Raw genomic sequence first — 15,901 nt, forward strand, 5'->3', positions numbered from 1 at the left:
TCCATGTCTGACACTCTTCCTAATGACCTGTTGATGTAAAATACATAATTTGTTTCATTGATCTTACTGCTTTGTGTCCCTTGACATTGAAGTCTCTCTCACTATTAGTTTATAATCTCAGATCCCTGTATACACTTGCCTATTGCACTCCAAAAATCTTTTCTCCCAGTTGGCTTGTGTCAGATAATTCTACACTCTTTCCATGAACAGATATGCATGCAGATCCATTTTTTAAATGCATATTTGAAATTCCACAACATGTGAGTCACTTTGAAAAATCCATGTCTTTTTTTTTTTTTTTATCTGTTTGTTATCCAAATGATTTTGCTTATTTGAAGAAAATCTCACTGACCAGGGTGCCTAGGCTGGCTCAGTTGGTAGAGCATGCAACTCTTGAATCTCAGGGTCATAAGTATGAGCCCCACGCTGGGTATGGAGATTACACAAAAATAAAATCTGAAAGGAAGGAAGGAAGGAAGGAAGGAAGGAAGGAAGGAAGGAAGGAAGGAAGGAAGGAAGGAAGGAAGGAAGGAAGGAAGGAGGGAGGGAGGGAGGGGAAAGGAAAGGAAAGAAAACAAAAAGAAAAGAAAAGAAAAGAAAAGAAAAGAAAAGAAAAAGAAAAGAAAATCTCACAGATCTCTATATTTCGTTCAATAATGCAGTTCCATGACCAAGCAAAGGGGGGTTACCTGGCCCTGCAGAGGCCTCCAGGACCTGGCAAGAGCACTCTGGCCATTCTAATTGGTCAGTGCCGGTAACATTTTGGCTGTTAAATGGTTTTTTTTTGTTTTGTTTTGTCCTTAAAGTTTATTTATTTTGAGAAAGAGAGACAGTGCTCATGCACACAACCAGGAGAGGGGCAGAGAGAGAGAGAGAGAGAGAGAGAGAGAGAGAGAGAGAGAGAGGGAGAGAGAGAATCCCAAGCAGGCTCCCTGCTCTCAGCATAGAGCTTGTCACAGGGCTCGATTCCACAAACCGTGAGATCATGACGTGAGCCGAAACCAAGAGTCAAATGCTTAACTGACTGAGCCACCCAGGTGCCCCTGTTAAATGTTTTTAATATCACACTTGTTTGTGTTCATTCAGGATCTTCTCCACAGAAGAGTTTTGTTTTAGCAAACAAAGGTTTATCTTAAGCAGCTGTTATATTAGATTCTTTTAGTGATAATCTTTTTTAAAAATCTTCAGACTTTATCTATAAGTAAATTATGATTACTAAAATGTGGAGCCATATTTACAGTGGAGTAAAGTGAATAAAATCTACTTTTTAGGGAAATATATCTTCATCTCATAATTTTTTTTTTTTATGAATTACATGGTTCTGCAATACAGAAGCATTTGTAAGTACAGATTCCCTTATAGTTGTCAGCATTATTTAAGAAAAGCTTAGAAATTGATTTCTTGAGTACATATGGAAGTATATTGGTTTTAGGGGCACCTGGGTGACTCAGTCAGTTAAGCGTCTGACTTCAGCTCAGGTTATGATCTTGCAGTCCGTGAGTTCGAGCCCCATGTCTGGCTCTGTGCTGACTGCTGGCATTGTGGAGCCTGCTTCAATTCTGCATCTCCCTCTCTCTGCCCCACTCCCACTTGCATTCTCTCTCTCTCTCTCTCTCAAAAATAAACATTAAAAATTTTTAAAAAGAAGTATATTGGTTTTAATATCAGATATTTTGTAGTTTCTGTAAATATTGTCCCTTTGTTATATCCCACTGGATCTGGTAAAAAAAAATAAAACAAGAAATTTTAATAAAAAACATCAATGTGCCCTTCTCAAACATGTCCCTTCCTCTGACTCACACACAGCTATATAACCTTTCTTTTATTTTTTTTTTATTATTTTTTTTAATGTTTATTCTTGAGAGAGAGAGGGAGAGAATGAGCAGGGAGGAAGGGCAGAAGAGGGAGACACAGAGTCTGAAACAGGCTCCAGGCTCTGAGGTGTCCGCACAGAGCCCGACGCAGGGGTTCAAACTCACGAATCATGAGATCATGACCTGAGCCCAAGTCAGACGCTTAACCAACTGAGCCACCCAGGTGCCCCTACATAACCTTTCTTAATATAAAAAGTTTCTTACAGTTGTCCACTTAGAAAAGCTGTAATGTAACTCTTTGGATTAGTTACTGTGGTATTCTTAATGTTTCTTATTTCCTGCAGGTATTCTTGGCGTCACCAACTAAGGGAATTTAAAAGTGAATATCGAGTTGTAGCACTTGATCTGAGAGGCTATGGAGAAACAGATGCTCCCATTCATCGAGAGAATTATAAATTGGACTGTCTAATTACAGATGTAAAGGATATTTTAGACTCTTTAGGTAGGTCAGTTAAAAAAAAAAAAACAGTATTAATCCTTTTTAAGGGACTAACAGTCAACAAACTGAATTGGTAACCTCATGTCTTGGAAGGAAGCCTTTTCCATTTACCTGAGCTGTTGTCTGGATCCTGTCACCATGGTTTCGAGTGTACAGCTGAAAATATTTATAGAGGAAATTGAAAATAATACTATTATTTCAATATGGAATGACTATTCAGTCCACCAGCCAAGAATAACTTTAAAATTTGTTTTTAAAAATAGATCTAATGTATGCAATTTATTATTTTCAGAACTAATTATTAGAAATTTGATACTTGTACTCAGAAAATTTATTTCTTCAGAACCCACATCTAAATACTCATTTAAAAATGTTATAAGATACAGAAGCACTTGCACTGTCTTTCTTGTATTGATTAGCTAGTGCCACAATATTATTGTGTAACAAACATCCCAAACTCAGTGGCATATAGCCGTAGGCATTTATTCATATTCTTATGGATATACAAGTCAAGTGTAGGCTGGACCCCTGGGTCTTTGCCTCAAGTTACAGGTGTTGCTGGGACTGGCTTCTCCCTCTGAGTTGGACTGGAGCCCAAGCTAAAGGGGAGTAGCTACCAGGTGGTAGCTCTTTCTCTTCTCCTGGCAATGGCAGAAATGGCAAGAGGATGAGCCCAGCTGCGGAAGCATTATTTCAAGTTTCTGCTTGCAGCTTATTGGTCAAAGCAAATCATATGGCTGAGCCCAAAGTCAAGTCATATGCCCACCATACCACAGCAAATCACACGGCTAAGTCTCATATCAAAGGGGTCATAAAGGTATACTCCTTTTATGGCAGTGGGGAGAGGGGAGGAGTAAATACTTTTTAACAATAATTGAATCTACTACACCTCTTTTGACTAAAATCCAGCTGCTACCATGGTATGTTAATGGAGCCAATGTAGTGAGAAAGCCATGAAATCAAATTAAAGCTCTTTCTACAGCAATCTAATGAAAGCATAGGTCAGGCCAATATTCTAAGAAGAAAAAAAAATGAATGAGGTCTGGGGGTGTCAATGCAGTGTTGTCATTTAGTCTGATTACAATAAAATAGACTCAAAGACGTTGATTTCTGACAGCCATATTTCATTCATCTTTTGTGGTGATTCAGAGTTGCCTAAATTCATCTTCATGCAATTTTCTAGGCAAATCAATGACATAATATAATCTTGCTTATGACCGAATTATGTGTAATCTTTACCATGGTTTCCCAAACTCAGTTTTGTGGGACAAGAGCTGGGCTAGCTGTTTCTGATTTTTTTTTCATATAGATTCCTGGGAGAGATTCTAAATCTGTAGGTCTGGAATGGAGGTTGGACATCCAAGTTTTCTAAAAAGCTACTTAGGTGGTTCGTACATACAGGTTTTGGAAACACCAAACTCAGTATCTGCACGAAGTGCCTAATTACAGTCGGGTTATGGGAAGATTATTTTCAGAAGTGTACCCATTTTACATGAGGTAATAATGCATCCACCTGTTTCTTTTCAAAGATGTCAACATTTTTTTCTCCGTTACAGGATATAGCAAATGTGTTCTTATTGGCCACGACTGGGGAGGAATGATTGCTTGGCTAATTGCCATCTGTTATCCCGAAATGGTGATGAAGCTTATTGTTATTAACTTCCCTCATCCAAATGTATTTACAGGTGAGTTTAAATTTTCATTAAAACATATTTGTTAATGTGACAATTCACTATTGTCACTGACACTTTGGATTAAAAACAGCAAAATTTGAATATCAGTATTTTTTTCATTAAATGACTAAAATATGATATTAGCACATGACAATGTCAGATACCTTGGCTTTAAATATTCTTCAAGAGCCTGATAAATTGTAGCTTCATATTTGCTAGCATAATTTTATTTTAATTTTTTGAAGGACATTTTACTGCTAACTTGGAGAGGGATAAAGGGAAAAATGCAGTGACACTATTTTGACAGTAATGAATCTTGACAACCTAGACATAAATTCTCCTCTTGCCTGACCGCTTGGGCTATCAGGAATGACAGCATTCTTTAAAGCTGCAGTTCTCAAATTTTTGGTTTCAGGACTCCTTTATACTGTTAAAAATTATTAAAGACCCATTGAGTTTGTGTTTATATGGGTTACATATATAAATATTTACTATATTAGAAATTAAAAATGGGAAAAAATTTAAAATTCTTTATTAACTCATTAAAAAATAATAAATTCAGTACCTGTTAACATAAATAACATTTTAATGAAAACTAACTACATCTTCCAAAACACAATTTTAGTGAGAAGAATGTCATTGCTTTACATTTTTGCAAACCTCTTTAATTTTTGGCTTAATAGAAGACAGCTGGATTCTCACATCTGCTTCTGCATTCAATCTGTTGCAATATGTTGTTTTAAATGAAGTATATGAAGAAATCTGGCCTCACAGATTTGTAATTGGAAAAGGGACGAGTATTTTGATAGCCTTTTCAGATAACTGTGGATTTTCTTCTTTAATACTACACCAAACTCAAAAATTGGTGATTTCTTAACAGTTAGTAACAATGTAGAATCCAATGTCACATTAATGAGATTTTCATACTGTTACATTAAAATCCATTAGTCTCTTTAGCACTTTGAATGGATTTTTTACCCATGCATGATTTTGCATCATCATGCAGTGGACGATATTGGTTCATTGAGTTATGCAGATCTTCCATAAGTTGACATATTTTGTAATATTATACCAAAGAACCCACATTCATTAATATCACCCCAATTGTATCAAAAAGTCATTGAGTATTGCAAAGCTGTCATGCTCACAGTAGCAAATAAATGGTTCCAAACTTCTAATTTTCATTTGAAAGCTTGAATTTGGTCATTGGCAACAAATACTGTTGATTGTTTTCCCTCAAGTGACAGGCTCACTTCATTCATTTTCAAGAGACTGTCAGATACTGAAGTCTGACTGATGATAATTTGGTAGTCATCCATTCATGTAAAAATGGTATTCCATAAAAAATGCAGCTAATTCAACTAATCAACGCAAAGAACTGCAGAAATGCTATCCCTCGAGACAACCATTGTATCTGGGTGTTCAACAGAACTGCTTTATGTGTTCTTTGTGTTTCATCTTGGTACTCGAAAGCTGTGTACACAAAAGTTGAAATTTAAAATTAGTAGTTTTTGCTATTTTATCTAGAACATTCCTAAGTGAAAATGGCACTTAACTTTATGTATTTCTGTATTTGTTTGCTGCAAATGTGTGGTGGTGAAGAATACAATGACTACTCGTATTGTTCAGTGTCACTGCCGTGGTTTGTGCTCAGGCAGCAATGGCTTTATCTACCATTGCTTTGGTACCATGAGCACAAATCTCAACCAGATGAGAAAAGCTAATAATGTCTGAGTAGTGTAATGAATCTTGGGGCTTTCCAGAGGTCCACATGGACTATACTTTGAGAACCTCTGCTATAAAGGGAACTCTTAAAATCTTCAGAGTGTTCAAAGACCTGTGAACCATTACTAGGCACATTTTTATTTAGTTTTGGAAAAAATTATAATCTTGTCCTGTTTACCCTTGTCAAGTTTTCAGGTACTGCTTCAGGAGCTTCAGGTACTGCTGTTACCCTCAGCAGCCCACTAGGGAACAAAAAACTCAGAACAACTTATATCTATGTTGGAAACATGACTACATAAAAGGGAAAAGGGAACATGACTACTGAAATATTGTACAATATAAATGTAGGAGTTGATTTTTGGATATACCCAATTGTCCTATGTCTGTTGAGGTGACAGGATGGATGCTTAGGCTTCAAATATCAAACTGAGATGCACTAGACTGTTTTAGTTGCATTAGGTAGCAGATGTTGTGCTACCTGCTTAAGCCATTGATTGGGACCCTTGAATAAATGTTATTTTTGTGATGTTGCTGTATGGACAAGTTGTAATTGGTCACTTCAGCAAGAATATTCTTGGAATATTTCTGGAACTGTTTTATCAATAATAGGTTCAACCCTAGTCAGGTTAATACAAAGTCTTCAAGTAATATGCCTATATTTTCTGCTTAATTATAGTGATATCTCTTAATGCAGGGCTGAATAAATTTTGTTCGATGATGATTTTACAAAAAGTATAACATAACGATGCTCCACTTACCTGAGAATTATAGTTCTACAATTTCCAACCATGTTATTAAATGTAGTTACAAAATTAGAAATAAGAAAAAATTACCTGTATAGCAAAGAAAATTTTAAAAAAACAGTGCACAAGAAACAAGTATGCACACTTGATATGTATGATTACACTACTCTCCAGTTTAAAGATTCATTGTCTTCCCAAAGCACTTAAAGTCCATATCCTCTGGCCCTCCTTGACTGGACTTCTGCTTTGCTCTCTGATTCATCTCATGCCACCTCCTTCTCATTCACTACACCATCCACACTGATGTTTTTTCTGCTTCTTGAATGTGCCAAGCGTAGGACCTTTCTGTGCCTGTTTTTTTGTTTGTTTGTTTCTTTGTTTTTTAACATTTATTTATTATTGAGAGACAGAGAGAGACAGACTTTGAGCAGGGAAGAGGCAGAGAGAGAGGGAGACACAGAATCTGAAGCAGGCTTCAGGCTCTGAGCTGTCAGCACAGAGCCCTACTGGGGGCTCAAACTCACAAACCAAGAGATCATGACCTGAGCCAAAGTCGGACGCTTAACCAACTGAGCCACCCAGGTGGCCCCTTGTGCCGGGGTTTTTTTTCCTAGATCTTTGCATGGCTGACTCCCTCTTACCCTTCAGGACTCAGTCCACACTTCGTATACCCAGAGAAGCCTATTCTGACCACTTCTGCTGAATAATAGTCTCTCCACATCACCCAATAATAATTCTCAATCAGATTACCTTCTTTTAATTTTCTTTATATTACTGTTGCTATCTAAAGTGATCTTTTTAAATATTGGTTATTTATTGTATAAATTCCTTATTAATGGGAACCTTTTCTGTCTTATTAACTGCTAAACTCCCTCACACACAGTAGATATTAAAATATTCCTTGAATGAAGGAATTTTCTAGATTCATAAATGAATTTATAGGAAACATGTTAGTTTCTGTTGAGGCCAAATTAATAAGGTATTCAAATCCACCTGTAAACAAAATCTTTTAAACAACAGAAAATTACCTCCCCATTTATCCCTAGGGAAAGTGTGAGGTCACTGATAATAACCTTGGAGAAAAGGCAATGTCATTTGGGTTTCCTGTTCCCTTCTGAGTCAAGACTTTATATAATGAAATTTTCTTTTTATTTAAAGTGCTATAAATTTTCTAAATACTAGAAATGTCCCAAATAAAATATAAGAACGTAGAAATTGTTCCAAAGAGAAAAATACAGAAGGCTTATTTGTGGATTCTTTTATGGGATCATCTCAAAGGTGAAATTGCCTTGAAAAGAAGCTCTTTCAATAGTAAGTAATTTATACCCCTTGGATAAGATCTAACATGGCATTTTAATTTCAGAATATATTTTACGACACCCTGCCCAGCTGTTCAAATCCAGCCATTATTACTTCTTCCAAATACCATGGTTCCCAGAATTTATGTTCTCAATAAATGATTTCAAGGTAAGTCAAACATGGTGATGGATGTTAACTAGATTTATTGTGGTGATCATTTTTGAAATTATACAAATATTTAATCATTATGTTGCACACCTGAAACTAATATAATGTTATGTGTCAATTATACCTCAATAATAAAGTTGAAAAACTGGAGTCCAAGAGGATGACATAGTTAGGAAGTTAAAAATAAAATAAAGATAGACAGCAGCACTAGAAAAAGAAGGAAAGAAAAGAAATAACTGGTCCTGTTTATGTCATTTGTTTAAAATAATCATTTATTGATTGTTATTTGCTGTCCACCGTTAGGCTTTTCCTCTTATGCAAGAAAAAAAAAAGGCAAGTCAAGCAAATAATGTATTACTCTTAATGAAAAATATTTTAAATTAAAGTCCATCCTTCAGAAAGAAAAATAGACAAATGCTAACATTTAATAAATGCTTCTAAGACCTCATCTATAGGCTTACTTATTTTTACAGTCTCTGTATATTTGAGTGCCTGGTTGTTGCTCAATTTTTGTTGAGAGCCTGTATCCCTATAGGCAAACCTCTTTTTAGAGAACATTCCGTGGGGAGACAGGGAATATGAATACCAGGTGAGAGAATTTGACACAGCAGAAGTCGAGGCCCTTGAGTGCAAACAAAACCCTGAAACAAAGTAAACATGAGGGTTTTGGTGTACCCTATACACCTACAACCAGGAGTCATATATTGTATCTATTTCTTGGAAGTTTATTGAATGCTTTTTGTGTACCTAACACGGTATTAGATATTTAAGGAGGCTTCAAAAAGACAATATTGTTTTACCTGGAAAAACTTCTGCAGATAAGGACTTTTTAAAAACATAACTCCAACGCCATTATCAAACCTAACAAAATGAATACTTACTCCTTACTATCATTTAATACCTATTCAAATTTCCTTAACTGTCTCAATTATTTTTTTTTCCAATTTTGGACAATTTTATTTGGGGTACAAAAAAATCTGCACAAATTTTAGACTGTGTTAAAATTTCCAACAAGAGATTTGCTAAATGAGAGCTTCATTTGCTATTTAAGTATTAGTCTCTGGTACTATTAATCTTTGAACAGGTTATGATCAACTGTCTTTGTACACTTTATTTGTTTGAATTAGGAGCCAAACAAGGTCCACACATTATATTTGATTGTTGTAGTTTTTTCAGTGTATAACAGTTCCTTCTTATTTTTTTAACACTTTTTTTTTTTCCTGAAGAAATTTGGTCATTTGTCCTGGGGAATGATCCACATTTTGGATTTGGCTGACTACTTCATCATGGTGTTATTTAACTTTTTCTGCTAATTCTTATTTCTCATGCTTCATGGATGCTACTAATCTAGAGGCTTGGTTAAACTGAGTTTTCATTCGACAAGAATACTCGTAGGTGGTGCTGTGTATTTCCTAATGCATCACATCAGGGAAGCACATAAGGTCTAGTTGTTTCAGTTTTAGTAACACTAACAGTGACCAGTGGGCTCATGAGTTGTCAGCTTATCTAAATTTCCTAACAACCTGCCACCAAATAATTTTAGCATATCTTGATCATCATTGCCCACATCCGTATTTCATTAGAATCTGCAAAATGGTGATTTTTCTATTTCTATCATCTTTTCCTGCTCTTATTCACTAGAATACTTCCTTAAAGAAGAATGGTCCACATCTACTGTTTGGTTATTCTGAAATACAGTTCACACAAAAGAATGGCAGGATAAATGCTTCATTCTTTATCTTTATAAACAACTTCCAGAGCAATGACTCGGTGTCCTAGAAATTTCCAGTGATAACCAATGAAGTTTTCTTTTTTACTATATCATTAGGAGCTCATGAGTTTTAAAAAATATATTTGACATGTATCACTCAATTGCAGTCATTCTTTTTGATGCTCAGATTGTCTCATATTAGGCAATATGGCATAACAGGCAAGTGGAAACTCCTTCACGTTGGCTCCTATGTCCTTTTGACATACATCCTTCAGTCAGTAATAGCTTAGTTTCTTAATGTCCTAGGGTCATATTTTATTCCCTGCCCCAGATCTGGAATCAATCATTTATTGAAGGAACTCTGGCTCCTATTAGTCGGAAATGGTCTGGGTGTCAAGGTGATCATTGTTACTGGGTTTTTATGGCTTCTACATCCTTCTGTTGGACAGAATTTATACATACAAATTTTTTAGAGAGAAAAAAATAATGTGTTCTTATTCATATTTCCAAGCAAAATTAGGACCATAGAATTTTACTTAACTTTCATATTTTGTAAAAAGCATGTATATGGTTCAAGTCAAAACTCTAATATAAGGCACAGAGAGGTCTTGCTTAGGCCTCTGTTTCCTACCATCTTATTTCCTCCTCTTCCACAGAAACTATTCTGGTTAATTTTTGTTTCATTTTTTTTATTGTTTCTTTTTGAAAATATAAGGAGATGTGTATATATTTGTCTACTCCTTCTTACACAAAAGGTGGTAACATACTGTAAACACTGTTTTCCACCCTTTCTATTTTTTCCCCCACTTAAAGATATGTTCTGGGGGTCAGCTACTGTATATTAGCACATAATCATCTCCATCTTCTCTTGGAGTAGATAGAATGCATAATACACCATTGTGTGGCTATATCATAGTTTATTCAACTAATGCCCCACTGATGGACATTTTTTATTTCCTGTCTTTTGCTACTGCAAATAATGCTTCAATTAATCACCTTTTGCATAAATCATTTCATATTTTTGCAGGTGTGTTTGGGGGTTCAGGGATCTGCATTTTATTTTTTAATGTTTATTTTTGAGAGAGAGAGAGTGGGGGAGGGGCAGAAAGAGAGAGAGACAGACAGACGGACACAGGTTCCTAAGCAGACTCTGTGCTGAGAGCAGAGAAGAGAGCCTGCTGTGGGTCTCAAACTACGAATTAGGTTATCATGACCTGAGCAAAAGTCCTGACGCTTAACCGACTGAGCCACCCAGTCGCTCCCAGGGATCTGCATTTTAAACAAGAATCCTAATGACTCTGATGCAGGTGATTTAGATCTACACGCTGAGAAACACTAGTATAGAGCAGTGTTTTTCAGTTGTGGGTGGGGACCCATTAATGAGTCACGAAATCAGTTTAGTGGCTTGAATTCGAATTTTTTTAAAAAATAAAGTAGAACAGAAGTGAATTGAAAATATCAGTACACACTATAGTAAGAGTAAGGGATATTTCTTTAAAAATTTTTTTCATGTTTTTTATTTTTGAGAGAAGGAGAGACAGAGGGTGCATGGGCAAGGGGCAGAGAGAGAGGGAGACACAGACTCCCAAGCAGGCTCCAGGCTCTGAGCTGTCAGCACAGAACCCGATGCGGGGCTCAAACCCACAAACTGTGAGATCATGACCTGAGCCAAAGTCAGACACTTAACTGACTGAATCACCCAAGCGCCCCTCTAGATTCTACTTTTAAATCCTGTTTTCTTTTTTCTTTTTTTAAAAATTTTTAACGTTTATTTAGTTTTGAGAGACAGCACAAGCAGGAGAGGGGCAGAGAGAGAGAGGGAGACACAGAATCCGAAGCAGGCTCCAGATTCTGAGCTGTCAGCACAGAGCCCAATGTGGGGCTCAAACCCCCAAACTGTGACATCATGACCTAAGCCAAAGTTGGATGCTAAACCGACCTAGCCACCCAGGACCTCAAGAGATATTTCTTTAAACTTTTGTTTCAGAAAAGTATGTGTATAAGTCTGAACTGGATCATGACATATAATGTGTTTGTTGCTCTGGATTATCGTCCAAAAAAGTTCAAACAATTGTTGGGGGAGTAGATTGCCAGTAAACAGATAAACTACTATTAGCTAGAATATTAGGGAAGACTTTAGGGTAGCAATGGTATCTGAACTTAGCCTTATAGAATGTGAATAGGCACCAAGAACATAGGTTGCTTTTCATAAGCGTAAAGTGTACATGGGGTATTAGAAGGGAAGAATACCAAAAGTAAAGCCAGGAAAACAAAAATGTATATAGTGTGTAAACAGGTCTCCTACCTGGCTAGAGCAGAAATGGGAAGTTGTCACTGACACTAACCATCATTCTCTTTCAAAAGCCAAAGGTTTATTGTTAGGTAACTAAAAAGTTTTAATTATTTTCTTTTCACTTAAATTAGGCTTTGAAACATCTGTTTACCAGTCACAGCACTGGTATTGGAAGAAAAGGATGTCGATTAACAACAGAAGATCTTGAGGCTTATATTTATGTCTTCTCCCAGCCTGGAGCATTAAATGGTCCAATTAACCATTACCGAAATATCTTCAGGTCAGTATAATTTCTTTTTAGTTAAATAAAATATTCATTCCCTAAAGAGCCAATATTTTATTTATTTATTTTTCACAAGTATTACTTAAATTCCAGCTATTTAGGGGCACCTGGGTGGCTCAGTTGGTTAAGCCTTCGACTCATGATTTCAGCTCAGGTCATGATCTCAGGGTTCGTGGGATTGAACCCTACATCAGGCTCTGTGCTGTCCATGCTGGTTGGGATTCTCTCAGTCCTCTTTCTAGTCTTTCTCTGCCTCTTCCCTCAGTTGCATGCTTGTATACACATGTGCACACACCCTCTCTGTCTCTCTCAAAATAAATAAACATTAAAAAAATTCTAGCTAGTTAACATACAGTGTAATATTAGTCTCAGGTGTAGAATTTAGTGATTCGTCACTTACATACAACACCCAGTGCTCATCATAAGTGCCCTTCTAAATACCCATCACCTATTTAACCCATTCCCCCACACACCTTCCCCCCAGTAATCCTCAGTTTGTTCTCTATAGTTAAGCATCTGTTTGTTGGTTTGGCTCTCTTTTCTCCCCCTCCAAGTTCATTTGTTTTGTTTCTTAAATTCCACATAAGAGTGAAATCAGATGACATTTGTTTTTCTATGACTGATTTTGCTTAGCATAATACTCTCGAGTTCCAGCCACATTGTTGCAAATGGCAAGATTTTGTTCTTTTTTATGGCTGAGTAATATTCCATTGTATGTATATATACCACATCTTTATCCATTCAACAGTCAATGTTTGAATGTTCAGTCAATGTTTCAGTTCTTTCCATAATTTGGCTATTGTTGAAATTAACAACAGGTGTCGGTGAGGATGTGCAGAAAGGGGAACCCTCTTACGCTGTTGGTAGGAATGCAAACTTGGTGCAGCCACTCTGGAAAACAGTATGGACTTTCCTCAGAAAGTTAAAAATAGAACTACTTTACAATCCACCAATTGCACTATTACGTATTTTCCCAAAGGATACAAAAATACTAATTTGAAGGGATACATGCACCCTGATGTTTATAGCAACATTATAAACAACAGCCAATATTTTATTATTATTTTTTTAGTTTATTTGTTTGTTTTGAGAGAGAGACCACAGGCAGGGGAGGAGCAGAGAGGGAGAGAGAGAATCCCAAGCAGGCTCCGAGCTGTCAGTGCAGAGCCCAATGTAGGGCTCAATCTCACAAACCATGAGATCATGACCTGAGCTGAAACCAAGAGTTGGATGCTTAACTGGCTGAACCACTCAGGAGCCCCATCAATATTTTGTTTTTAAGATTAAGTTCACAGTTTATCCAAAGACTCAAAAGTGTTCATTTTGTAAGTTACATAGTCTTTTTCTAGGTAAAACTTTAAACATATGGAAAAGTAGAGAGAAGAATATAATGGAATCCCCATATAGTTGTCACTTGTTTTATCCATAACTATATCCACTTCTTATTTACCTTTGGATTATTGTGAATAGATGTATGTTTGTAATCATATTTTTAATGATTATTATTCATTCCAGAAATACATATTAAGCACTTTGTATGTTCTAGTCTATGCCAACACTCAGGATATAGTATTGAACAAAACGAGACAAAGGTCCCTGATCACTAGCCAAGTGGGGAAAACAGACATCAACTGTATAACCACAGTAATGAATATCCGGTTATAAACAAACAAAGACCATGATAGAAAGGGATGAGAACTGAGCAAATGATGTTTGAACAGAGAAATAGAGGATGAGTTACATATTGACTGAATAAAGATGGGGTCAGAGGGATTGGCATTTCAGGAAAAGGAAACAGCATGTACCAAAGCAGTGTGGGAAGATAAGAGAGTTGTGGTTTTAAATAATACAGTGAAGGCCATTGTAGCTAGAGCACAGAAAAAGAAAATAAAATGAGAATGGGTCCAAGAGAAGGCAGTGGCTGGTCTTACAGAGCCATGTAGACCATATTAAGTACTTAAGACCCATGAATGTAAAGCTAGTAAATGAGCATTTCAAGCAGGAAAGAGTAACAATCTAATCTGTATTTGTATACATTCATTCAATGTGAGGAAACTGCAGTGGTCCAGGCTAAAGATGATGGTAGCCTGAAATAGCCTGAAGGCAGTGGAGATGGGGAGAATGGGTAGATTTAAGAGATATTTAAGAGGAAAATTGACAGGGATTGGTGATGGGTTAGATGGGCGGGGGTGGAAGGTTGGGGAAGGAATGAGAAGAGGGGTATCAAGGATGGCTCCTGAATTTTTGGCTTGAACAGCTATATGGATATAGCTCATGCCATTCACTGAGGCAGAAAACACTAGAAGAGAACTGATTTTGAGGAGAAGGTCATAAACTTTATTGACCTTAAACTAGTTGAGTTTGATGTGGTATCTTAAATATTCAAACAGGCAGATAGATACAAGGGTTTGGAATTCAAAGGAGAGAATCTGTGATGAAGTTATATAAAATCTTGGTGTTGCTGATATACACAAATGAAGCTTTTGCTCAGAGTATATTGTCTAGGGAGAAAGTATAGAATGGAAGACAAGATATGGAGATTTGTCTGTTCAGGTTTGGACTCTAGACAGGAGAAAAAGATTTTCCTTGGGAATTCGCCACCACAGCCTGCCTTGAAAAGGTTTAGAGCCTTGAATATATGCTACCTCCATAACACTAGAATCTCAGGGAAATATATTTCAATATCATCGTAAGCTGGTAACACTTCCAAGCAAGCCTGGTAGAAACAAAGACAGAATTTCTCTGGAGGATACATCTCAACTCAGACTTACAATATTCCCACAGGTAGAGTCCCTTGAAGATGAGTTCATAATCCAAATTACAAAAAATACTAATCCACCATTAATGAGTCAGAATACAGTTGCAGTAGAACTCTTACAAGTTTCAAATACTACAACAGAGATTATGAAGTATGTTTAAATCATTAAATATGTGAAAGAATAAAAATTATGAGAAAAGAATAAGGAAATATCAAGACAGACTGGAAAAAGCTGAAAAAGAACAAAAGAACTTCTGGAAATGAAAAATACGGCTATTGAAATCTAAAATTCCATAAGTGAGTTAAATAGCAGATCAGACAAGCTAAAAAGAATTATGAATTAGAAGATAGCTCTGAAAAAATTACTTAAATATAGCTTAGAGAGATAAAGAAGTGAAAATATAAAACGTTATATTTGATATAGAGGGTAAAATTAGAAATCATATATTGGGGTGCCTGGGTGGCTCAGTTGGTTAAGCATCTGACTTTGGTTCATGGTTTGTGAGTTCAAGCCCCACATTAAGCTCTATGCTGACAGTATAGAGCCTGCTTGGGATTCTCTCTCTCTCTCTCTCTCTCTCTCTCTCTCACTCTCCTTGTGCTCTCTCTCTTTCTCTCAAACCAAAAAAATTATATAGATAGGTGATAGATAGAATTAGATACACATACATATATATAGATGCTAAGAATTTTTTTCTAGTAAAATAAAATAATGCAAATAGAATGTATTATTTTCAAACCAGTAGAGGGTGACAAGATAACTATCAATTCAAAAGAAGGCAGGAAAGAGAAAAGGGAAGCAAAGTACAGTCAATAGCATAAAATAAGATGTCAAAATCAATTTAAATATGTCAGTAAGCACAATAAATATGAATGTATTAAACTTTCCAGTTAAAAAATAAAATATCAGATTGGATTGAGTCACAAAGCATAAG

At 36.2% G+C, this 15,901-nt stretch overlaps 1 protein-coding gene across 1 annotated transcript in view; it reads left to right on the forward strand.

Annotated features, from left to right (window-relative positions):
• EPHX4 (epoxide hydrolase 4) overlaps positions 1–15,901 on the forward strand; it is a 41,942-nt gene that overhangs the window by 13,696 nt on the left and 12,345 nt on the right. The window contains exons 3-6 of the mRNA XM_027058618.2: positions 2,159–2,316; positions 3,870–3,998; positions 7,818–7,921; positions 12,057–12,205. Of these exons, the coding sequence (XP_026914419.1) occupies positions 2,159–2,316; positions 3,870–3,998; positions 7,818–7,921; positions 12,057–12,205 (540 nt within the window). The remainder of the gene's footprint in view (positions 1–2,158; positions 2,317–3,869; positions 3,999–7,817; positions 7,922–12,056; positions 12,206–15,901) is intronic.

The sequence above is a fragment of the Acinonyx jubatus genome, chromosome C1, assembly GCF_027475565.1.
Source record: "Acinonyx jubatus isolate Ajub_Pintada_27869175 chromosome C1, VMU_Ajub_asm_v1.0, whole genome shotgun sequence".
NCBI lineage: Eukaryota > Metazoa > Chordata > Mammalia > Carnivora > Felidae > Acinonyx > Acinonyx jubatus.